Below are 27,754 nucleotides of genomic sequence, written 5' to 3' on the forward strand. Positions count from 1 at the left end.
TGTTTATTTTGGTTCAAAAATTTTATCCTACAGTGATAAAAGCTTATATTGATCATTAAATAAAACTTTGTCTTCCTCTTTGTATTTATGCATTAATCGACTTTTGCAGGGTTTCTTACCTGGACTGCTGCTTATATTTATAGTATGGATCACTGAGAAGTCAAAATCGACCTACAGTGTAAACAATATCAGTTATTTCTACCGCATTTCATTCAGTATGACATATAAAGGAATCCCTTTAGTTTACCATTTTAGCTGTTTTAAGATTGACACCCATCACAATGCAATTTAAGAGCCTGTCTACGAGAAATCCAAAAAAAGACTGAAAAAGATTGTCCGAAAGTCATTTTGTAATTGCTGTAAATTTTATATTAGAAATGAAAGAAGGTCATAAGAGATTCCCAAAAATGCATATGATAATGACCAGACTTTGTGCTATTTTTAGTAACAGTCATTTTTAGGTATTAAGGGCATTTCTTTAATGATGTACCGTATTTCATGGACAAATATGGACCACAGTCATCAGTTATTAATATTTGTTATGTTGTGTGAAGTGACCAAATTTTATGTAAAGTTGTTATATTTATATACATAGAAGTGTGAAATAGTCAGTCAATTAGCCTTTTGTGAAAATTGGTTGTGTGCCAAGTTTCAGAAAATAGAGGACAATTTTCATATGACTTACCATTGATAATCAAAAAGCCTATACAAGCTTAAATAACGCTTAAAATTATCATCGTTGTAATCAAAAAGAAGAAACTGTATTATATTTATATGCTATAAAGTTTCACGCTGGGCATTTAATATGTTCATATTTTTTTCAACATGTGAAATAGAGGTATTTTTGGCAAAAATGGGACAATTCTTAAGTGATTTATTCAGGATATATAAGTATACCCATTCAAGTTTTATATCAAGTACAGAAATAATTGATTTCGAATCAATTTAACACAGCATGACATATAAGACTCACTGAAAACAAATTTCTGAGAACCCACGTGTATGAGACGAGCTAGTCTTGGTACGATGTAGTGCAGTGTACTGGAAGACGTTTCCTTTCCCTGTACATGTTATCCCTACTAAAAATGCCTAATTTTTTTAGTATAAAAAGACTTATTCATAAGTACATTGTAACTACTGACATGATTGGAATGTGTTCTTATATTCAGAATTACAGAAAATGAATGTATCACAAATTGTTCGTCGGGATGTGCGTCGTTCCTGAGTATACAAAGGAACGATCATTTTATAAATGCTTTTCATTCAAGGAAAAAGTCTTATATATATATATTCTTTCAACTTAAATTGAACTTCAAATTTTGTGCAATATTGCCTCAAAACCAGTTGAGCTGTACATGTAAGTTGCTTTGTTTAAAAACTAACTCTTTGTCTACACTTGCCCAAAGTGAGGAGAGTTTAACATGCTGTAGTTGTATTATGATCTGCTCTGCAAAACTCTTTATTTAACTATAAATTAAGGAGTAACATCATGTTTCAAACCACTTGGGCCTCCACACACATGGATACATGTATATGTGGTCGCTACTAACAAAACTTAATTTGCCCCATCTGTTTAAGGTTTGACCTCTACTGGCATGCTTAGCAGCAATGGAGTATATTATTTTTGTATATGTTGTTTTGCTTAATTTGAGCAAATCCAGAGGTTTGCAAAAGGAAAAAGACCCTTACCTAAATTTTTCCTCCAGGAAAATGTGGATAAAAATAACCAGTACATGTACATATATTTGTATGTATATTCACTGCAATGATAAATAACAGATATGCTTGATTTATTTTAATTCTTTCTAAATATTTTTAGTGTCTTAAAATACAAAATGTAATATTTTTTTAGAGTTAGAATTTCATAGGAGGGATGGGCCACATGGGGTCTACATGAATCAACGTACATGCATATGTATATCACCATGTCAATAAATTCTTATATACATGTACGCGAATCCCGTCTCTACAATATAGAATGCTTGTGATATTTGATGTCTAAATATATTTACATGTGCATGTATTTTTAATCAAACAACTAAATGCTAAGTACAATAATAAGGTATTAAATTATCCAATGTAGTTGTGTATGTTTTGAACATTGGTTTTACTGTACCCCTTCTTTTCAATTGATTGCTACTAGTACAAAATGTGCATGTAGAGTAAATCTATTTTATAAAGAAAAATATAAAGCCTTTGTTCTGACTGTTTCAGGTAAAGAAGCTTAAATACATTTATCCAAGTGATTCATTGTTGTGTGATTAGCAAGAGACTGTCATGGGTCATGATTGATGCAATACAAGTATTGCAGAAGATGATGTGGGAAATACAGTGTACATTGTAACCACACACCACTGACCTGGTTAAGCACCAAGTGGACAATCATTCAAGATTGTTTATTAACCTTAATATGTACATGTAAAATGACCATCTGGTATTTAGGAGAATTTGTTGCTGCCTTATGGATATTTTCAATATATTTTTTTTAAAACGTGCAAGTGTTTAAGGTCATCAACTCTGGAAAGCTTTCTTCTTTTGGTAATCTACCCACGTGCTAAATATCAAAATGCTACAGTTATTTGTATATGTCAAAAGATAAAAGAATAATAATATATTTACAGCCGGGGCACATTTTTTTACATGAAAATTAGAAAAAGCTACATTGACCTAAAAATGTACCTAAAGGTCAAACTTCAAGGTTGAGGTTGTATCTACCCACCTGACAAATATCAAAAGTCCATCTTGAAAGAAATAATATGTTAAAGAGCAAAAGCGTTGACTTGGTCTGAAATGTTATAAATATGCTTTTATTTCAAGAAATGACAGAAATACAATGCCTATGATAATTATGATGATATTATTTCGACTCTTTTTTTGCATCATATCACTGCTTCTGCTCGTGCATATTTATATCATGTGAATATTAAGTTGTGTTTTGTAAATAGGACAAATGTAGCAGATGGTAGTAATAAATTGGGCATGAAACACGATCAATCAAAATATTTAATGCAGGAAAATCATTATTTATGCCCTCGTGTTAATCCTTGATTTTTTTTTATTTTATAACTTATGTCAAGTAGATTTGTGCTGTATGTTAGTATATTAGTAGGACAGTGATCTGTGATGTTTAGAATTTCTATAAATATGCATTAATTCTTTTGTTGAAAGGATAACTGAACACATCAACAATAACAGGATTGAATAGGTAAGTCAATACCTTTGGTAGATTTTGCGATGTCTCAATTTTGTAAATAAATATTGTGTTTTTGTTATCGCATATCGATAATATATACTATAAAAAGCCTATATTGATGCTAGCTGTTAAGTTGATAAGCTGTTTGTCCGTGGGCTTCAAATATCTAAAGAATAAATACTTTCTTTAAGAGAGAGATGGCCGACGCAGTAATTTTTTTCTTTCTCTTACTCATATTTTTTTACATTTCATTTTCTGTTAATTTACATATTAATTTTAATGAATTTCAGTAAAAGAAAACAACACTATTCCATGAATATAAATTGGCAGACATACAGACTTATGTTCCAAACATAAGTATCAATCAAATATATATATGTCCACAAAAATCCCTCTAAGGCGGGATATGGCGTCTTTATCAGGTCCACTGACCAGAATGGTTTGTGATTAAATCCCGAAATTCAATCTTGCCAACCTTCATTTACAGTTTACTCGATATCGTACACCTGAGGACGCTTACCTTACCGATGCACCTGGTCCATGCTCCCAGTTTTTAGTGGAGTCTGAATTGCTCATTTGCTTTTGTTACTTTGTATGTAATAATTTAGTTACTTTATGTCCTTTGTTGTGTTTTCCATGTCTGATCTTTGTCCCTGGATTACATTCTTTTGATTGCTGCTAGAGCCTTGTTTCCCTTGATTACTCTTATAATACTGGCACCCATGCATATTAATTTCTTTTTCCGTTTTGTGTATGCATGATGTGGTTTTAACTTTTTATTTCATTTTGTAGGGAAGTAAACTCCCTATAGATGATTATGGGAGTTGCTATTCCCCAATTTTTGCTGCCTCATAATTATTTGTGAATGGTATTCTTTGTATTGATTGGACTAATGCAGATTTTTTTATTTAGTTTTTATATCGTATTGAATTGTCATAAGTCATCATTATATATAGTGTTTAAACCTTGGTACATACATTAAAAATAATTGTGATTTCTGCTAAATGCAGTAGATGCTTTTAACACATTATTATTATTTTAATACTTTTCTCTGAAATGATCAGGTAGTGGATGAATCATGTTGAAAAAGACAGCCGCCTGTCCATGAAATCGTATTCTAAAGGTCATCTGAATTGCAGAAAAAAGCAGACTTCTGTTCCAATCATAAATAACAACCAATCTATATACGTCTGCAAAAGTTCTTATACGGAGGGGGTGGGGTGTCTTTATCTGGCCCATTGACTATAACTGTTTGTGATTAAATTCCGAAATTCAATCTTGTCGATATTCATTTGCAGTTGAACCGATATCGAACTTTATAATATTGGCTCCCATACATACCAATGTCTTTTCCCGTCTTGTGTATACATGTTGCGGTTTTAACTTAGTTTTATTTCGTTTTAAAGAGAAGCTAACTCTCTACAGGAAGTGCGATTTCCCAAATTCTGATAGTTTGTGTAAAAGTCAAGATCTAAATATTTTGTGCATTTAAATAATGAAATCAGCGTTGTACAGAACGTTGCCTTATTAATTGTCTTTTTTATTATTACATCAGTTATTCTGTTACTTTATCTAAATTTGTATTATTTTAAATTTTAAATTATCCTAGAGACTTTGACTTTTTCCCTTGTGTTTCAATATTGGTTCCCTTGATTACTATTGCATATGGTTGAATCTTTGGGGATAGATTTGGCTTCCTATTTCGATAGTTTTGGTTTTGAGTACGTAATAACTACATTGAATTTTCGATTTTGATCTTCGTACGATGTGATTCTAATTCTGCTGAAGAGAGCGCATAAAGCATACTGAAATTAATAAAATATATGATTAATGTTTTTGTTTTTGGTATTACTTATATAAGCACTCTTTTTTGCCTTGTCAATTGCAAGGTATCCACCCTTTTAGGGTGAATAGATAAATTATATATATATATATATATATCTTAACGTGAAATAGTAAGACAGGGAGTGTGCATAATAAATCGACAACATGGATTTAGACTAGGTAATGAATTTCATTTTTTTCTATGATTGTTGATTCCATGGTGAAGCGAAACAGTTCTAAGCGCCAACTATAACTAATCTACGACTGCAAAAATGGAGTTTTGTATCTTGTGGTATTGACAATAGAAGATCAATTGATTCAATGTTCAAAACCAAAACAAATCCAGGTGTATTGCAGTCATTGGTATTATTTTCATTTGATTCTATCCTGTGTAATAGATGTCGACAAATATATCAGCTCAATGTTGAATACTAATTCCATTTTGTTTAATTATTATTCATTTATCTTTTTTCATGGTCATTGAATAGGACTTTTTACAAAACTGCATATTTGTTAAAGTATTGATGAAATTAAATCGACATATGTTTTAGTTTGGCTGTTTGCTAACGCCTGTGCATCTCCCCACTCAGTTCCTCCAATAAATCACGTCCCCGTATTGCCAACATAATATTTGTGTCTGCATTGTATAAAGGGGAAAACGACAATTTATTGTTTTAAATAAGTGTTTGTGCTTTAACCGTTGCCGTTTTTGTTTTCATTATTTAACTGTATATAAACATACAAAAGCATAAAGGCGGTACAAGTAAATTGTTCTGGCTAGATTCTATTTGTTTATTCAGTGACCATTTACCATTTTTAAGAATGGTCGTTTTCCCGTCTCTACATCTTGGCATGCCTATCATACTTTTTAATCGAAGATTTATTTTCTTTATCTAAAACGTAGCTCACGCATTGATATTTTAGGGTGAACAAAATAGAAGCTTGTTCATACAAAATACATTTCAGGTTTGTAAACTTAGTTGTATACTTATTTCTTTCTATAATGTTGTCAAAACTTTTGTAGTCAAAACATTTTTGAGCTTACCGTTAACAAAAACACATAATGGCTTTGAGTTGGAAGACTATCATGTATTCCTCTTCTGATTGAGAAACAAAAAACAACGGAACAAAACTTTGGGCTATACATGATGTATAGATAATGAATATTTTTTTTTTTTATTTTTTCTTGTTTCTTGTTTGTTTGTTGTTTTTATTTTTGTATTTTGGTTTTGTTTTTGTTTTTATTTTCTTTGTTTTTTTATGTTTATTTTTTATTTCTTTTTTTGTTTTGTTTTGTTTTGTTTTTTGTTTTTTGTTTTTGTTTTTGTTGATTTATTTTAGTTCTAGTATGTTCTTCAAAGTATTTCTTGTAACGCATTCATTTTCTATTATGTATACACTATTTTAGTTATTGATCTAAATGCTTTTATTTTCAAAAAAGAGATATGAGTCATGTTAAAAGGCTTTTCAATTTCCTTTTCATAAGTGTTGAAGACAATAATGTATCATACAAAAATATTTGAATAGTTTCTCTCGTACTTTCTTAAGAACTCAGAAAATAAGTGAAATGAGCTGTCTGAATATATCCAGCAATATAAATTGCTGCTAATATCTTTATTAGTAGGGTCATTGTAAACGTCTTAGAAAAGAGGTTTTGCACAATATATTAAAGACGCGTACTTGAAACACTTGAATATTCTTTTTTAGGGATCTTTGAAAAAACAGGCGCTTAATCATCAATTTCGTTGAAAGTCAATCTAAGGATGACTGCTATATTTAGTACCAGTGGAAATAATTCATATTCGGAATATGCAAAGTATGCAATCATATTACATGATCAACTACTGAAAAGGCGATGGCGATTCTACAAAGAATCAATTTTAGGTAAGTTTGTAATCCTCATATATACTTCCGTTTTGCTTGCTTTCAATAAACACTGACCCAAGTCAGTGACGAAGTCATAATTTACTGTATAATTCTTTGTTTTAATATATTTTCCCCAACATCCCATTTTAAAGTATTTTTAGAAACATTTCGCCCTATAATGTGTGTCAGACATTTTAGAAGTACTAAATAAAGCAAAAATTAAAAACTATCTAGGTCTTGATCAACAAATAATCGATTGTAAATCTTAAATTGGCTAAAAGGTAAGAACATTCAGACTCAAGAAAGAATGTGTCCACTACAATGTTAAAATATATAAAGCGATGCGTTGTCCTTTACCTTTCCTAAAAATCAAAATTTTAATGCAATTTGATTAATGCACCCACACGCGATGTTCAGACTAAATTGACTTAATGCTAGACTTTTGTATCTAATACGGGAATAAAATTCAATGATATTTTGAAATAGGTAACTCGTATGCATGCACTTTGATTTCATTGTAGGCAGACAATATTATCAGACTATCAAACTTGTTCATTGACTGGTCACTCATTTTGGACTAAAATCGATAGCACGCGTCATTGAAAATGTGATACGGTCAACGCTTTTAAACGCCAATGATAAAAATAAACATTCAATGCTTAAATAAAACGAATCTCTGGAGAAATATATTGGAATGAATCATGAAGTCGTAAACGTTCCTTAGTCTTTACCGTTATTATGTATTGCCCGAAAAAGTGCAAAAAATTACTTACAATACTAGTTTTCGGATTATTAGTCAAAACTCATCTTTGAAACATTCAAATACTTTATGTCTTATTGACATGTATATCTTAGCAAGGTTTTCTTTCTACGTGTCATACAATTGTTTCCTATTTGTTACCGTTTTTGGGTAGTTTTTATAACATGGCACATGCCAAATTTCTAGTTCACCTTTGACCTTGACATAGTCATACATACAGAATATCATCTAACGCTAATTTTAAAGGTTCTACATTTCTAGGACTTACCATTTAAGAGTTTATGTGACCGACCGACAACATTTCATTTGAAACCGCGAAATAGCGTAACCTATTACGAAATGTGATTTTTTTTGTTAAATACGGGAAATATTTCTATAGCTTAAAATGAAATCGCTCAGCAGTATTTATATCAAAGGCCCTTCAGGTGTTCAAAATGTATCGAATGTCGCAATTGTCTTTCTTTTTTGCAGCTAGGAGCATTTATAATGAATAACCTTGTAACTAGGGAAAAGCATCACATCCAGTTTCCAATTATAATGTCCCATTATTTCAGGTCGTTTGCACTCAAACGCATATGGTTGGAAGGGACTTTTGTTAAATACAAGTTGTCGCTAAGGGTTAAACCATCAAGTCTTTACTGTTTCAAAACCTCTGAACTAAAAACAACATGGTTTTATTGACGTTTATTAAGCCTGTTGCTATGGATAAAACGTCACTTTCGATTTACAGACATCGTATCTGTCTTATTTTGAACCATCTGAACCCAAAGATATATGGTTACAGATCAAACAAACAAATCACTTCCAGTTTTAAATTATCGTAATATCTTTTGAACTTATGCATTCATGGTTGCTTGGTACTTGTCATTTAAAACTTTATTTACTGTCACGTACTACCATACATCGTGTGATAAATCCTACGAGGAATGACCCAGCCAGCGAAAGCTATATGTTTATATAGCCTAGTTGGCCGAGTGGTTTAGGGCGCTTGAGCTTTTGCAGCCTGTGTTGCCATAGATGTCACAGCGGTACGAGTTCGAGTCCCGCAGAGGGAACGACCAAAAAGTTGCTTCTCAAATTTGACAGTTCTAACATGGTTGGGAATTTTTCTATATAAATGTTCTACAATTTTACAGTCTATTCAGTTTTGTTTTATGTTGTTTTAATCTTTTATATATGATGTAGGATAAAACAAGAGGTACATTATCTACCTCAAGACGATTTTGCCAGATATCTTAGGCTTTATGCAAATGAATTAATTGCTGAATACGCTACGTCGATTTGAACTAGGATTATAACTGCATTAACGATAAAGACAGCTACACTAGCAATCTACTCTGTATTATGAAAAAAGAATACGATTGCGTAGTGAACCGATGAAACAGCTACATGCATTCTGAGACGTTTAGTTTTCCCCGCAAGCATGCTAAACGATCAGTAAATGCACATATGCAACTTAAACGAACGTTTCTATCATGCATAATGCAAATTTTAAAAATACTTGCTATAAACTAACACAAGATTGTCAGTATTCAATTAGTACTGTGAACATTAAATGTCATTTTTTATTTATATAAACGTAGTACGCAGTATAACATGTAAAGCAAGGGAAATATAATGTTGAATATTTTTATATTTATGTACAGCCTAACCATGAATCAGATTGTTTGTACTTTTCTTATATATTCAAAAACCGTATCGTTGTTTCATTGATCTGTTACGTATAAATAAATACAAAGGGCAAACTGATACCTGGAAAAGGAGCGCGTCAAGTGAACTGGCCAGTAATTTAACTTCGTAGTTTTCTTGACTTTTGACAGTTGATAAGCCTCTTCAAAAGTAATTTTAAAATCAATAATTGTCTTTTTTCGTCTCAGATGGGAAGTCATTTTAGTATTTTTTCTTATTATAAAGTCTCTCCCGTTTCAAACGGAAAGATCTTTTTTTTCTGATTTTATTATTATTATCATTTTTGTTGATTTTTCATCGACATCCACAGCAAACAAGTTTTGCGACATGTCTTTACGGTACTTAGTATACAGTTTGGGCATCTCAATGGCAGAATCGATTGGTATCGTTGTTGATATATCATGTAATTATACTTCATGTCAATATGCTGAATTTTATCGGTTCAACACGAGGGTAATATTCTGCTCTATCACATGTCTCAGAGGGTGATTATTGTTTTGTCTATTGCCATCTCGTAAAAGGCTAAACTGGTTCCGGTAAAAATTAGTTACTAGTTCAATGTTTGTCAGGTTGGCGTTTGAAGGAATCTATATGCAGAAGGACTGTTATGACATCGATTGATAAATTAATTTCATCAGAAAATGTAGTATTTGTTTTTTGTTGTGATGCCAATTCTACTTCACTCAAACGATTCTATTAGTATTACCCAGTTATAAAGTGACTTGGAAAATGTTCAAATGAGAATTTATGTCATTGTTGCTAAATTTTCATACACCGCATTAGTGACATTTTATGTTTTTGTTTTGTTGTTGTTAATTCTGCCACGGAAAGACATACGGTAACAGTTGGATTTAATAAATATATACAAGTAAATAAAAGCCGAGAACAAAACTTCTTTTCTTTGAAAAATTATCATTTTATGTATAAATCTGAAACAAATATAGAAACTTATGTCCTATCACCTCAATGTTTGGGTAACCCCTGATATCATCCCCCTTTTTTCAGTGTAACCCCAGCTGGCACCAATCATTTTCTTAGTGTCTGGATTTGTCCATGATGTCAATCACCGATACATTAAATAAAGGTCACAGAAAGGTGTATGATCCAAAATTGACGTTTACAACTGCAAACCTGAACGAAAATAAACAAGTAAAGCCAAACATACCAAACTTATTGTTATCGCTTACTTAGAAAAATAATGAGAATGGAACATTCAGTTTAACAAAATAAATATCATATAGGTTAGAGAGTGCCAGAGTTTGTTACCCCTTGAACATATATTGTCACCCTCGGCTACGCCTTTATCACCTCCTTACCTCTGTATCATTTATAAAATACGACCTTGCTGTTTGAATAAAACCTGAAGTATCATGTTTTTTTTTCTAAATTGTGTCAGCTAATTCGGTTGAAGGTACGGCAGAACGAAGTTCTAATCGTAAAATGGTGTGTTCAAATGTTGGTGACACTTTTGAGTTCACGAGAGAGAAAGGAAAACTGATTTCTAGTATGTTTGATGAGTTCCTGACGAGTAAGTATGCTACCACAGTTATTGTCGTTCCTGACGCAACGCAAAACGTATAGACATTTTTTTTTCTTTCATAGCATTGAACGCTTCAGAGAAGTGAGTAAGGCTAAATGTAAGTTGATCCAGGTTTTGTAAAAAGGCTGTCCATCAATTCCAATTGCTGTGGTTTTCTACAGGCAACGGTTCATCCAATCGTTGGTTATTTTGATTAAATCTGTCTTCTAGTATTAATGGGCTTAAGAATCCGAACGGATCGTAAATAGATTTGATGATAGACAAAACTTCTCGCCTTGAGAAATACTTTTCGTTATCTGTTGTTTCGAATGTAAGCAAATCAGTTTCTAGATTCCATCTTATTCCATTCCAAGACTGCGTTGAGGCGGTAAAGTGGCAGAATTGTCAAAATATAGATATTCAAAATCCTATGCTAAATCTTCTGACAGAAAATTTCTTACGACGTTGTTGTTATTTGATGCGATTTTATACAATCTAATATTTCATTTATTTTGAAGAACTTTTAGAATTTTCTTTAGTAAGTTGATTGCATCCTCAGTAGTTGGTAACGAGAACAGTCCGTCATCCACGCAAAATTCATTTTCTACAAACTCAATGGCCCCTGATGCCGTTAATCGTAAGCCTCATGTTTCGATTGACGGTGATGCAGTGTTGCCAAATATGTGACCTCAGAAGTGGTTTCATGTGGCTTTGCCGTTGGTAAAATCAATATCTGAGGCCAGATCATGAATATCGTAAAGTTTATGCTTTTCTCTATCCGATAATTTTGAGAATTTCACTACTCGTCTCCTTATGGCAGCTTCGAATATCTCTGAATAGCCATATCCCTCTTCTAGTCATCTCCAGATTTTTTCGCGGCCTCGTGCTGGATAGTCGCTGTTTGTTCAGTACATATCGTTTTGATTCAGTACCATTCTATTTAACTAGAAGATCCAATTATTCAATTGGTCTTGCTGACAGTTCATGCATCACAGTGCGGAATGACGATTTCCATGTAAGGAAGGTCTCTGGTTTGTCGTCTTATTGAGACTCATTTACATTTGGGTACAGTAATTTAATGGATTCTGTGAGTTACCTCACAGACAGTTATTACATCTGCTGCGTCATCTGTGTAATCTGAAATTCCTTTCATCTTAATGACAGGTTTTTAATCTTTTTGGCGATGGTTCTTGTGTTTTAGTATAGTTCATATCCCTTGTCCCTGTCTATTCTTGCAAAAGCTCCTCTACCTTCTTTGGTCAAGTCTGACATCGTGAGATATAGCTTATTTATAGTGTAACCCTAAGAAAAACGAGGTGATGGGTAGATCATCTTGAAGAAAAAAAGAAACAACGTCAAAATATCAAAATTAAACAAGAAATGATCTTGAACAGTATTAAATGCAATTAAAGCTGACTATCATAACGGTTAAAATAACAACAAAATTGATATAGTGTATAAACGTGGTGAGTAAACAAAGTAATGACCTAATTACACGTGTAGCGAGGATTAAAAGTTTTTTTCTTAACCTGAGTGCCGAAGAATGAAATAAACTACAAGGCGCAGGTAACAATGCAAGTAAATTTAGAAAAAAACAAAACTAAAGGAAAATGAGAATTTCGAAATATAACCAAACCACAACGTAGTTTTTGCATTTCTTCCCTACCCAGGTAACACAAACCTTTTTGAAAACATTCTTTTAATGACATATTGGTGTTGCTAAAAACGTTCAGTAGAAACATTTTAACATTAAAAAAACATTTTCTAAACAAAAAAAAACAGTATAGACACATTTCAAACAGAACGTAAAGAGTGAGGTGTGCTCATGAATACATGTTTTAAAAATGTTTTGTCAAACATTCTAAACAAACATATCAAAAACTTTTTCAAAATGTTTTGACATTAACCATTAAGAAAGTCAGGAAAAACATTTTAGTCAAATTTATATCCAAATGTTCTTAAAAATGTTAAAGAGAAACACGTTACACCAAAGCGACATTATAATTGTTTTAAACTTGCATAAAAAGTGGTAATAGATCATTTGATATAAAAAGTTTCTAAGTACAGACATCGAATAGACTTTGAAGCAGTGATTATAAAGAGAAATAAAATAAAAAACAAAGTGTTGAATTCAAATCAGGACGTACTTGTACAAAACACTTAATTTGATAATGTCTGCTGAACACATAACATTAAGTTCTTGGTCAAAATGACTTAAAATGATCTCGTGGCTATGATTACTGTTAATAGAATATAAAAGATAGATGTCACATTGAGTTGAAACTTAAAACACTAGTACTTGTCTTATTAATTCCTTATAGTTTTATTTTTTGTTTAATGAAAAAACATTTAAAAAAAGTTGTACAAATAACTTAATTGATGTTATAAATCTAAACAGTGTCTTGCTACAAAAGAATGCATTATGAGAAGAGAATGGGGGAAAACGGGGAAAACACTTTTTCTCTATATAAACGGTCAAAAAGTTATGTCACTGATGCCTCAGAACAAATTCAAATAACTTTTCGTTTGTTTCCCAGATGTATTAAAAATATTTGCAGCAAAACAATAAAATAAAATAAAATAAAAAAACATATAAAAAAATAAAATAAAATAAAATAAAATAAAATAAAAAATAAAGAAAAATGATGTGCCCTCATAGTCTGATTCGTATACATACGGTACTTTATAGATTTAGTAGCTTTAAAGAAAATAAATTACGTTTCCAATCAAAAGCAAAGGATACTGCATTATATAATAGGAAAGTTTTAAAATAAATATGAGTTTTGAAAACTTGTTTTGTATCAATCTACTGAATCTTTGACAAAAACATCTTTAAATAAAAACAAGGAATCCTAATTTTAACATTTTTTTCATGAATTTAATCTCAAATGTTTTTCTTTGGACACACTAATTTTTCTGCTTACATTTCATCTGACATTTTTCAAAAGTAGTGATATTCATGAAAAAATTTGTTTTCTTTTACTGAAATTTACTTCAATCACTATGTTAATAACAAAAAAACAAACAAACAAACAAACAAACAAACAAATAAACAAACAAACAAACCAAAAAACAAAATGATATGTTTAACCAGGTCAGACTTATATTGATCAACATCATTATCATAATTTTGATCTCTTGTATAGATTGACAGAAAAAAGTCATTATAAGGCCTAAAATATAACATTTTTAAATATAAAGTGCATTATTCAATTTTAAAGTAGAATTAAATTGTCGAGAAATGATCGCAAAACCCACAAAGTTCACTGCATCAATTTATTAGAAAAGGTATTGATTCATTGGTTGTGTCCCTATACCAAGCTTTTCTACAATGCAAATTCTATATTAGAAAACATGTATCTAGAATATCTTTTGCAGTAATTTTCCTACATCCAAGACCAAGACACTCTTATGTTATTAATCCGCTGAACGATACAAATGATTGACAAAAGATATTAGTGCATTCAAACTGACCAGTTGCTATTGTAAGAGCTGATAAATACTCACTAGCTCCTGGATATTTAAATCTGGATTATTCTGTATTTGTCATTGGTAAGGAGAGTTCAAATATGATGACTGAATGTTTGTTTTATATTTTGAAGGGAAGTTAAAAGAAGATTTATACTACTATTTTGAATCAGAATTTTAATCTTAACCAAATTGCACAAAAGTCTCAAATATCAAAATAAAAATGATACCTCTTTTTTTTCTTCTCTCCTTCATGAAATATGAAGAGTCCTAATAAGGAAACATTTCAATGATGGTTGTATAATTTCTATTGTAGTTAAGGAACAAGCATTATATAAATGCATACCTTTTAAGTTTCATTGGTAATATGGTTTTTGAAATACCCCTATGATATTTCTATGTGAATTTGTAAAATGAGGGCTGAGGGCTTTCAAACTGTGAATGATTTTGTTATATTGTTGATTATAATTATTTCTGACGTTTAAACCATAAGAAGGAGGTTTAGAAGTAGAGTTTTTATATAACTCACATTATTTTAAAAAAAAACATCAATATCCTCAGAAACAGAGCATTTCTTCTGGGAAATCAGCAATAAATGATGAAACATTCCTAAAAATAGTTTATGCTTTATCCAGGTTTGAACTGAATTATTTAACATATTGTCCAGAAATTCTCCATTAAAAAAATATTTTGAGCACACAGACAAACAGCTTATCAACTAAACAGCGAACATCAATATAGGCTTTTTAATTTATATCTTATCGATATGCGATAACAAAAACACAATATTCCATTACAAAATTGAGACATCACAAAATCTACCAAAAATATTGTCTTACCTTGTCAATCAATAAATAAAATCATCAATATGAGGACAAAAGACTATCAGTGAATAATGGTGTAGATTTCAGTCCATTAAATGATTTGATTGATCGTGTTTTATGCTTAATTTATTACTACCGCCAGCTGCATTTGTCCTGTTTACAGGTCAAAACCTAATATTTACATCATAGAAATATGCATAGTCTGATGCAGTGATATGATGAAAACAATAGAGTCGAAATAATATCTTCATAATGATCATAGGCATTGTAATTCTGTCTATTCCTGACCAAAAAAAAAAACAATATTTATAATATTTCAGTCCTGAAATGCAAACGAATTAGGAAAGAAACTGGAAAAACGAAAAAGAAATAAACAAATACAATATAAGAATCCTACTAAGGAAACATTTCAATGATGGTTGTATAATTTCTATTGTAGTTAAAGAACAAACACTATATAAATGCATACATTTTAAGTTTCATTGGAAATATGGACAAAACATTCTAACTCCATATCTTGATTAATTTCGAAATCCTAATTTTCTGTAATAGTGAGTATTTGTGAAAAAAGTTTTTTGGGTGCTAGGGGAACGTTGGTACGGAAAATGCAAATTTTAACCAATCCCTTTATACTTGATATTTGTGAATTATAATAGACTTAATTTGACACTGATGAAAATTACATGCAGATACACGTAGTAAGAAGGCTAGTCTTGAATGGTTTACACTGACAGACAGAAAATGTGGAAATTATATACTACATTTAGGATTTGAAAAGTGACATGGGATCTTGTTTAATCGGATAATTTTGTCCTAATAAAACAAAAATAAGAATTTTTATGTATATGATAACGTTAGTTCAAACTACTTATTCTTTATATTCTTGTGACATGCTTCCATGCTTTGCGAATAATTTCATTAAATATTAAAGAAAACATTTACACCCATTTAATCAAAAATAGTAAACTTGGAGCAGTCTACAAGAACATAAGAGAACATACTGACACGTAACCGACTTACTGATAAAGGAGGTAGACCGAGGGTAAGGGTCACAACTCTTAAAAATCATTGGAACGTTTGTATGCAGCATTTTACATCAATCTTATGTAAGCATCTAATTAACTTGGATTCATTTTATTCTGCTTCAAACGAATGCTTGAGAGCCTTCGTTTGGTGAAATTGAATAATATAATACAATTATATCACTGATTCCATGAGTTATGTTCCATATCCTACCTCCTTAAGTGAACACATTCTTTACGATAAAAAAAATTGTTGTAGATGGTTTATAGTTTAGATAAATTAACAAAAAATGAAAAAAATAAAGTTAATACATAGGTCATGAAATACAATTTGTCATACGCTTGTTTTGTCATGATTTTATAATTATACAATAGCCGGTTCTCTTATATTTACGTCCCGATACGTCCCGATATGTCAAATAACGTCAAAGTGCGGTTGTTCTTTATCTTAATATAGTTTGCATACCATGGACATAAATGTTAAATTACGGTCCTGTCGTGCGAGTAAATTGTGCTATAATACTAACATTCACTTCCGGTATGTTTATGGAATATTAATCGCATCGCAAAACTCAGAATTATAATAAAAATTATTATTATTATTTGCGTAATAATATTATCAGAGCAACTCCCTTCTAAGCCGCAGATATCGGTCTTTAGCATTTTCCCTTTCCAAGAACAGGTTCTTATTATCATCACAAATACTTCAATTGCATTTCGCATTCAGATATATTTTAACACAGATTCACAATTTGAGGAATATTGTGTGATTATTTATTAATTATATTACCGATCAATGTTTACCAATAAGGTGAAACGTGAACAGAATGAACCAAACTAGATAGATACAGAGTGCATTGATTGATATATTGAGTGTTGGAGTTTAACGACCGAGCAGCAATATTTCAGCTATATTCAACCAATGAACATGAAATGGATGATTAAATGAACATGAAATGAGGATGAAATGAAAAATGGGATGGGACAGAAGGATAATGGGGTCAACAAATTTTGATTACCATTGGAAATAGAGAGAGATGGGTAGGATCGGGCAATTAAGCTTCCTGTGGCGGAGTTCAAAGGTTTCTACATCTATCGATTACCACAGCAAGGTTCTTTAACGTGCGAGGAACGTGGCATCTTTCCCAACAGGGTATACTACTGCGGTCAGGTTTTCCGTATAATAGCCTGACAACTCCAGCATGTAACATGTCAGAGGTACCCCATTCCACCACCTGGGGCACACATCCCAGTTGCTCAGTGAGCAGAACGCCTAGCCCCCGGCTAGGTTTCTCAGCACTATATAGTCGCCTTTTACGACAATAAGTATTGTATAATGGCTGAAGCCCCAGAAAGAAAATATCATCAATTTACATTCACATTCATATATCTATGAAACTGTTAATTAACTATGGAGTAGTAACCTAAAATGTGACTTTTATTCCATGAAATATATAGGAATGACAATGTTTTTACCTTTGTTAGAAAAAGTGTTCGTTTAGCTAGAGTGAAGTACAGAAAGTTTCTTTCTTAATGGTTAAAATCCCGAACTTTAAGTTTGTCCATTTTGTTAATTACAAACTGGTCTAGCAATTGTACATGTCGATATCTCCTCCGTATTGTGTACTGTTTCTTATATTGTATTTGTTTATTTCTTTTTTGTTTGTCCAGTTTCTTTCCTAATTCGTTTGCATTTCAGGATTGAAATATTATAAATATTGTTTTTTTTTTGGTCAGAAATAGACAGAATTACAATGCCTATGATCATTATGAAGATATTATTTCGACTCTATTGTTTTCATCATATCACTGCATCAGACTATGCATATTTCTATGATGTAAATATTAGGTTTTGACCTGTAAACAGGACAAATGCAGCTGGCGGTAGTAATAAATTAAGCATAAAACACGATCAATCAAATCATTTAATGGACTGAAATCTACACCATTATTCATTGATAGTCTTTTGTCCTCATATTGATGATTTTATTTATTGATTGACAAGGTAAGACAATATTTTTGGTAGATTTTGTGATGTCTCAATTTTGTAATGGAATATTGTGTTTTTGTTATCGCATATCGATAAGATATAAATTAAAAAGCCTATATTGATGTTCGCTGTTTAGTTGATAAGCTGTTTGTCTGTGTGCTCAAAATATTTTTTTAATGGAGAATTTCTGGACAATATGTTAAATAATTCAGTTCAAACCTGGATAAAGCATAAACTATTTTTAGGAATGTTTCATCATTTATTGCTGATTACCCAGAAGAAATGCTCTGTTTCTGAGGATATTGATGTTTTTTTAAAAATAATGTGAGTTATATAAAAACTCTACTTCTAAACCTCCTTCTTATGGTTTAAACGTCAGAAATAATTATAATCAACAATATAACAAAATCATTCACAGTTTGAAAGCCCTCAGCCCTCATTTTACAAATTCACATAGAAATATCATAGGGGTATTTCAAAAACCATATTACCAATGAAACTTAAAATTTATGCATTTATATAATGCTTGTTCCTTAACTACAATAGAAATTATACAACCATCATTGAAATGTTTCCTTATTAGGACTCTTCATATTTCATGAAGGAGAGCAGAAAAAAAAGAGGTATTATTTTTATTTTGATATTTGAGACTTTTGTGCAATTTGGTTAAGATTAAAATTCTGATTCAAAATAGTAGTATAAATCTTCTTTTAACTTCCCTTCAAAATATAAAACAAACATTCAGTCATCATATTTGTACTCTCCTTACCAATGAAAAATATAGAATAATCCAGATTTAAATATCCAGGAGCTAGTGAGTATTTATCAGCTCTTACAATAGCAACTGGTCAGTTTGAATGCACTAATATCTTTTGTCAATCATTTGTATCGTTCAGCGGATTAATAACATAAGAGTGTCTTGGTCTTGGATGTAGGAAAATTACTGCAAAAGATATTCTAGATACATGTTTTCTAATATAGAATTTGCATTGTAGAAAAGCTTGGTATAGGGACACAACCAATGAATCAGTACCTTTTCTAATAAATTGATGCAGTGAACTTTGTGGGTTTTGCGATCATTTCTCGACAATTTAATTCTAATTTAAAATTGAATAATGCACTTTATATTTAAAAATGTAATATTTTAGGCTTTATAATGATGACTTTTTTCTGTCAATCTAGACAAGAGATCAAAATTATGATAATGATGATGATCAATATAAGTCTGACCTGGTTAAACATATCATTTTGTGTTTTTGGTTTGTTTGTTTGTTTGTTTCTTGCTTTTTTTTTTTTGGTTCTTTGTTTGTTTTATTTTTTGTTTTTGTTTTTTTTTGTGTTTTGTTTTTTTATTAACATAGTGATTGAAGTAAATTTCAGTAAAAGAAAACAATTTTTTTCATGAATATCACTACTTTTGAAAAATGTCAGATGAAATGTATAAACAGAAAAAAATAGTGTGTCCAAAGAAAAACATTTCAGATTAAAATTCAAGAAAATTAAATGTTAAAATTGGGATTCCTTGTTTTTATTTAAAGATTTTTTTTTGTGAAAGATTCAGTAGATTGATACAAAACAAGTTTTCAAAACTCATATTTATTTTAAAACTTTCCTATATATATGCAGTATCCTTTGCTTTTGCATGTAATTTATTTTCTTTAAAAGCTATCAAATCTATAAAGTACCGGTATGTATAAGAATCAGACTATGAGTGGCACATCATTTTTCTTTATTTTTTATTTCAATTCATTTTATTTTTTTTATTTTATTTTTTTTTTATTTATTTTTATTTTTTTTATTTTATTGTATTTTTTTGCTGCAAATATTTTTAATACATCTGGGAAGCAAACGAAAAGTTATTTGAATTTGTCCTGAGGCATCTGTGACATAAAAACTTTTTGACCGTTTATATAGTGAAAAAGTGTTTTCCCCGTTTTCCCCATTCTTTTCCCATAATGCAGCATTTTTGTAGCAAGACACTCCAGATTTATAACATCAATTAAGTTATTTGTACAATTTTTTTTTTGTTTTTTCATTAAACAAAAAATAAAACTATAAGGAATTAATAAGACAAGTACTAGTGTTTCAAGTTTCAACTTAATGTTACATTTATCTTTTATATTCTATTAACAGTAATCACAGCTACGAGATCATTTTAAGTCATTTGGCCAAGAACTTCATGTTATGCGTTCAGCAGACAATATCAAATTACGTGTTTTGTACAAGTACTCCTGATTTGAATTCAACACTTTGATTTTTTATTTTATTTCTCTTTATAATCACTGCTTCAAAGTCTATTCGATGTTTTTACTTTTAAACTTAGAATTTTTTATCAAATGATTTATTACCACTTTTTATGCAAGTTTAAAACAATTATAACGTCGTTTTGGTGTAACGTGTTTCTGTTTAACATTTTTAAGAACGTTTCGATATAAATTTGACTAAAATGTTTTTCCTGACTTTCTTAATGGTTAATGTCAAAAATGATAAAAAAAAAACATTTTGAAAAAGTTTTTGATATGTTTGTTTAGAATGTTTGACAAAACATTTTTAAAACATTTATTTATGAGTACAGATCACTCTTTACGTTCTATCAAAATCTGTTTGAAATGTGTCTATACTGGGTTTTTTTTTCTGTTCAGAAATTGTTTTGTAATTTTAAAATAATGTTTCTATGGAACGTTTTTAGCACCACCAATATGTCATTAAAAGAATGTTTTCAAAAAGGTTTGTGTTACCTGGGTAGGGACGAAATTCAAAAACTACATTGTGGTTTGGTTATATTTCGAAATTCTCATTTTCCTTTAGTTTTGTTTTTTTCTCTAAATTTACTTGCATTGTTACCTGCGCCTTGTACTTTATTTCATTGTTCGGCACTCACGTTAAGAAAAAAAATAGATTATTCTGTAATCCTCGCTACACGTGTAATTAGGTCATTACTTTGTTTACTCACCACGTTTATACACTTTTTCAATTTTGTTGTTATTTTAACCGTTATGATAGTCAGATTAAACTGCATTTAATACTGTTCAATGTCATTTTTTGTTTAATTTTGATATTTTGACGTTGTTTCTTTTTTTTTCTTTAAGATGGTCTACCGATCACCCCGTTTTTCTCAGGATTACCCTATAAATAAGCTATATCTCACGATGTCAGACTTGACTAAAGAAGGTAGAGGAGCTTTTGCAAGAATAGACAGGGACAGGGGATATGAACTATACTAAAACACAAGAACCATCGCCAAAAAGATTAAAAACCTGTCATTAAGATGAAAGGAATTTCAGATTACACAGATGACGCAGCAGATGTAATAACTGTCTGTGAGGTAACTCACAGAATCCATTAAATTACTGTACCCAAAGGTAAATGAGTTTCAATAAGACGACAAACCAGAGACCTTCCATACATGGAAATCGTCATTCCGCACAGTGATGCATGAACTGTCAGCAAGACCAATTGAATAATTGGATCGTCTAGTTAAATAGAATGGTACTAAGTCAAAACGATATGTACTGAGCAAACAGCGACTATCCAGCACGAGGCCTCGAAAAAGTCTGGAGATGACTAGAAGAGGGATATGGCTATTCAGAGATGTTGGAAGCTGCCATTGGGAGACGAGCAGTAAAATTCTCAAAATTATCGGATAAAGAAAAGCATAAAACTTTACGATATTCATGATCTGGCCTCAGATATTGATTCTACCAACGGCAAAGCCACATGAAACCACTTCTTCTGAGGTCACATATTTGGCAACACTGCATCACCGTCAATCGAAACATGAGGCTTACGATTAGCGGAATCAGGGGCCATCAAGTTTGTAGAAAATGAATTTCTCGTGGATGACGGACTGTTCTCGTTACCAACCACTGATGATGCAATCAACTTACTAAAGAAAAATCAAAAAGTACTTCAAAATAAATGAAACATCAGATTGTATAAAATCGCATCAAATAACAACAACGTCGTAAGAAATTTTCTGTCAGAAGATTTAGCATAGGATTTTGAATATCTATATTTTGACAATTCTGCCACTTTACTGCCTCAACGCAGTCTTGGAATAAGATGGAATCTAGAAACTGATTTTCTTATATTCGAAAGAACAGATAACGAAAAGTATTTCTCAAGGCGAGAAGTTTTGTCTATCATCAAATCTATTTACGATCCGTTCGGATTCTTAAGCCCATTAATACTAGAAGACAGATTTAATCAAAATAACCAACGATTGGATGAACCGTTGCCTGTAGAAAACCACAGCAATTGGAATTGATGGACAGCCTCTTTACAAAACCTGGATCAACTTACATTTAGCCTTACTCACTTCTCTGAAAAAAATTGTCTATACATTTTGCGTTGCGTCAGAAAAGGTAATAACTGAGGTAGCATACTCACTCGTCAGGAACTCATCAAACATACTAGAAATCAGTTTTCCTCTCTCTCTCGTGAACTCAAAAGTGTCACCAACATTTGAACACACCATTTTACGTTTAGAATTTCGTTCTGTCGTACGTTCAACCGAATTAGCTGACACAATTTAGAAAAAAAAACATGATACTTCATGTTTTATTCAGACAGCAAGGTCGTACTATATAAATGATACAGAGGTAAGGAGGTGATAGAGGCGTAGCCGAGGGTGGCATTATATGTTCAAGGGGTAACAAACTCTGTCACTCTCTAACGTATATGATATGTATTTTGTTATACTGTATGTTCCATTGTCATTATTTTTCTAAGTAAGCCATAACAATAAGTTTTGTATGTTTGGCTTTACTTGTTTATTTTCGTTCAGGTCAATTTTGGATCATACACCTTTCTGTGACCTTTATTTAATGTATCGGTGATTGACATCATGGACAAATCCAGACACTAAGAAAATGATGGGTGCCAGCTGGGGTTACACAGAAAAAAGGGGATGCTAGCAGGGGTTACTCAAACATTGAGGTGATAGGACATAAGTTTCTATATTTGTTTCAGTTTTATACATGAAATGATAATTTTTCAATGAAAAGAAGTTTTGTTCTCGGCTTTTATTTACTTGTATATATTTATTAAATCCAACTGTTACCGTATGTATTTCCGTGGCAGAATGAACAACAACAAAACAAAAACTTAAAATGTCATTAATGCGGTGTATGGAAATTTAACAACAAATTCTCATTTGAACATTTTCCAATTCCAAACTCCGTGACTTTTTAACTGGATAATACTAATAGCATTGTTTGAGTGAAGTAGAATTGGCATCATAACCAAAAAAAAAAAATACTACATTTCCTGGTGAAATTAATTTATCAATCGATGTCATAACAGTCCTTCTGCATATAAATTCCTTCAAACGCCAACCTGACAAACACTGAACTAGTAACTAATTTTTACCCGAACCAGTTTAGCCTTTTACGAGATGGCAATAGACATTACAATAATCACCCTCTGAGACATGTGATAGAACAGAATATTACCCTCGTATTGAACCGATAAAATTTCAGCATATTGACATGAAGTATAAGTATATGATATATCAACAACGATACCAATCGATTCTACAATTATGTATGAACCAATAAAAATTCAGCATATTGACATGAAGCATAATAATATGATATATCAACAACGATACCAATCGATTCTACAATTATGTATGAACCAATAAAAATTCAGCATATTGACATGAAATATAATAATATGATATATCAACAACGACACGTAGCACTTCTATAGTTATGTTGCCAATCGATACATTTAGTACACCAAATCAATGAAATTGCACTTCCACGTTGAAAACTCCAGTCGATCAAAGCACACGTGGCATACGTGAAGCGGACATGAAAAAAACTCATTATGGAAATCTTTCGATTACAAGACCCAGTGCACGACAAAGAATTCAGACAGACCATCTCAGTTTACATGACTGAAACTAAAAAAAACATCGACCAAGTGCATGCTTTGAAAAATTCTCAATATTGAGAAATCTTGCTACATGTTTCTAGTTCTTACAAGCACACCACGACGTGTACAAGGATGAGACATACTTTCTATTAAAGGGCATATAGTTGTCTATGTCAAGTTCAATCGTCTTTTCCTGTTCCTAGACGCAAATGGACTGTTAAGGGTCGGAGGAAGACTACGTAACTGAACATCATCTGCTCTTTAAAGGAATCTAGTTCTCGTTAATGAAAATACCCACATCTTACGTAATAATTCGTCATTACCACGAACTTGCCACGCACCAAAATCGTCAAATCACCGGAGGAACTATTGGAATTTGGATTACAAAAACAAAACCTCTCGTCTCATGTCATACATAAATGTTTTAGATGCCGCAAGTTAAGGAGACCTTTTGGCGAATAGAAGAGGTCTGATCTTCCAACAGACTGACTTCAACCCGGACCTCCATTTACACGAGAAGAAGTGGATTGTTTTGGTCCCTGGAAAATCAGTAGTTGCCGGCAAAACGAGACTAGCTAACGGAGCTGGGCTGTAATATTCACATGTTTAACTACACGAGCTGTTCACACTAAAGCAATCAGCTCATCCTCTTTCGTCGTGGCTTTACGTAGATTTGTATCAACCATAAGACCTGTTACGATATTCAGATGAGATATAAGCACAAAATTTGTTAGGTGAAACGATGACCTAAGAATACAGGTGACCAACGTTGAATATGTCCGAGTCAAGGATTTTCTATATTAAAACAAAACCGTCCGGCAATTTAACCGCTTTATGCTTAGCAAATGAGAGTAGTATGGGAGAGACTCATCGGTGTCACTCGTCGTTTAATAAATTGTCTTCTCATGGATCATCGTCGAAACAAATTCACACATGAAATGCTCGTAACGTTTCTCTCTGTAGAATCAGCAATCATGACCTCAAGGCCTCTAACAGCACCAACATTGGATGCCGATACTCCGACACCGTTATCGCCATCTTTGCTTCTGATGCAAAAGCTTCATTAAAATATCAATCCTGGACAAAGGGTGCGCAAAGCTGACATTTACAAGAAACATAGGAAGTTCGTTCAGTATATTTCCGACCAGTTCAGGAGTCGATGAAAAACTGAAAAAGTCCAAGCATTATAAGTTTAGAAGTGGATTGTTTTGGTCCCTGGAAAATCAGTAGTGGCCGGCAAGACGGAACTAGCTAACAGAAAATTCGAAAGATCTTTTGGAGACAATCAGTTCAAGACTATTATCTGAATATAATAGCATTAAAACCTATGATTTTTCAACACTGTATACTTCTATTTGCCATACTTAGTTAAAATCCCGACTTAAAAACATTATACATCGTTATTTTTCCAAAAAAGATGGTACACCTAGATACAAATATATAGTTCTTGGTAGAGATTCCTCATACTTTGTAAGAAATATACAGAGGAAGATGTTTACAAAATGCTGGAATTTTTGATTGACAACATGTTTGTCCAGGGTGGTGGACGTGTTTTTCAAAAAACGGTCGGCATTCCAATGGGAACATCTGTGGCAACATCCCTTCGGCACCTTCGGTATTGGAGTGTTCATATCACAACTCATACGTTATGCCAGAGCTTGCCGAAACTAAGCAGAATTTTTGTATAGGCTTCTGGAACAGGGTTATGTTGCTACAAGATTGAAGTCATCACTACAGAAGTTTTATGGTCGTCATCATGAACTCGTGGATCGTTATGGTGTATCCATCAGCACCATGAAAACAGATTTATTCAACGGGTCATGGTTTTCCTTTCCTCGTTTGTCTACCCCGGACTTGACTTTATATGAGCAACTCGGTGGGTGTTTCTAGAAAAGCAAAAGACGCTTACGCTACCAGTGCACCAGGTCCATGCTCCCAGTGTTTAGTGGAGACTCATTTGCTTTTGTTACTTTGTATGTATGATTCCAGTGGCAATCAGAATTTGTCGACCCTATTATCCTTGTGTCCCATCCCATTTTTTTCATTTTATCACCCATTTCATGTACATCGCCTGAATATAGCTGAAATATTGCTGCTCGGGCGTTAAACCCCAACAATCATACATATTAGAGACTCCATTGTAATGTGTATACAAATTAAAATCGAAAGTAGCACAATTAACATGAATATATATAACTAATTTGTGGTTGTGTATTCTCTTTGACCAGTAAATATTTAATGATTTGCGTGTATATTATGAGTAAGGTCATACTTAATCTAAATTTATTTATGCATAGAAAATACGCTTACTTTAATACCGTTAAAAGAGGTAAACAGCACAGCCTTGTAGCTAGGGGCTTGAATCGCTTATCTGGGTCAATGTTAAAGAGCCATCCAGATGATTAAACTGTATAGTAAGTACCATAAAGACATTGCGTAATGCCAGCCAATAATAAAAAATGATTTTGATAACATTATTAATTTAAAAAAAAGAAGAATGTCTTTCCGTTTGAAGCAGAAGAAACTTAATAATCAGACGAAATACTAGAATGACTTCGCAACTTAGAGGAGAAGGACAATTATTGATCTTTGAATCACCTTTGGAGAGTCTTATCAACTGTCAAATGTCAAAAAGAGTATGAAGTTAAAACTACCTGCTATACTTTATGTTAAAAACACCTTCTACATATGTGTTCTTTCACGTAGATAGCCAATCACTGACAGATGTAATACATATAGTAGTTTTTAGTTATATGCATGACTCAAATACAAACTGTATCATTCGTTTATTATGCGTTTAAACGCACTCTAGGGACAGACGTTCATCCTTTTTTTTATAATACAGGGAAGATAGTTAGTGTATTAAAGGTCATACAAACGAAGTTGTGATTGCGGGATTCTTTATTGTTAATGCAGTAATAATCCTAATTCAAATCAACGAAGCGTAGGGTACTCAGCAAATGTTATTTTTTTAGAAAGGCTGAGTTATCTGGTCGAATCTCTTGAAATAGATAATAATGTACTTTTTATTGTCTCCATTATATATTTAAGACTAAAATAACGTTAAACAAAACTGTATTGCATTATATGATTGTGGAACATATAAAAAAAATATAAAAATTTATACAATATTATACTGATTTGTTTCATATTTCACTTCAAAACGTTAATTAGTATTTTTTATTTGTACAAAGCTACTGTTCTACATTTTTTTCGGTGATTTATCAAATTCACAATATTTGGTAATATTTCAGAAAATCTTACGAAAGAAAAAACTACAAGTTTGGTGATAGCTGACCTCGGTACCTCTGATGGTGGAAACGTCATCCCGTTTTTGAAACACATTATTGGTAGAATGTCGAATAAGATACAAGATGTTTTTTGTTAAGCTGAAATAAGAGTAGTCATTAGAGCCAGAAATCAAAAGAATGTAATCCAGGGACAAAGGCCAGTATATATCAGTAAATATATCAGTTCATGAATAATTGGATATAACATGCCTGTCTGGATGAAAACATGTTTCCAAATTGATTATACTTGCACATATAAATTACATAAGAAAACAGGTAGAGGACAATAAAGCGTGATGGGCAAGTCTTTCAATATTTAACTAGCTTCCACGACCAGACCAGTGCAAATTTGTATTTTTTGCAAATAAATACTGTCATCTTCATTCGATCAGTTTATGATATTAGGGTGTTGAAAATGAAACACTTTAT

General features: G+C 31.8%; 1 protein-coding gene across 5 annotated transcripts in view; it reads left to right on the forward strand.

The window, feature by feature from the left end:
* Positions 1-27,754, forward strand: part of LOC148603893 (uncharacterized) — a 38,478-nt gene that overhangs the window by 2,027 nt on the left and 8,697 nt on the right. The window contains exons 2-4 of one of the 5 annotated variants that reach the window (XM_088551560.1): positions 110-3,205; positions 6,725-6,901; positions 27,290-27,385. In XM_088551560.1, coding sequence (XP_088407686.1) covers positions 6,781-6,901; positions 27,290-27,385 — 217 coding nt within the window. In that variant the 5' untranslated portion in view covers positions 110-3,205; positions 6,725-6,780. Of the gene's footprint in view, positions 1-45; positions 3,206-5,157; positions 5,984-6,724; positions 6,902-27,289; positions 27,386-27,754 lie in introns of those variants that run through there. The other 4 variants (XM_088551562.1, XM_088551559.1, XM_088551561.1 and 1 more) reach the window with 4 other exon arrangements.

Source organism: Perna viridis, chromosome 11, assembly GCF_037379345.1.
Source record: "Perna viridis isolate PV_CMFRI_1.1 ecotype Kerala chromosome 11, ASM3737934v1, whole genome shotgun sequence".
Lineage (NCBI taxonomy): Eukaryota > Metazoa > Mollusca > Bivalvia > Mytilida > Mytilidae > Perna > Perna viridis.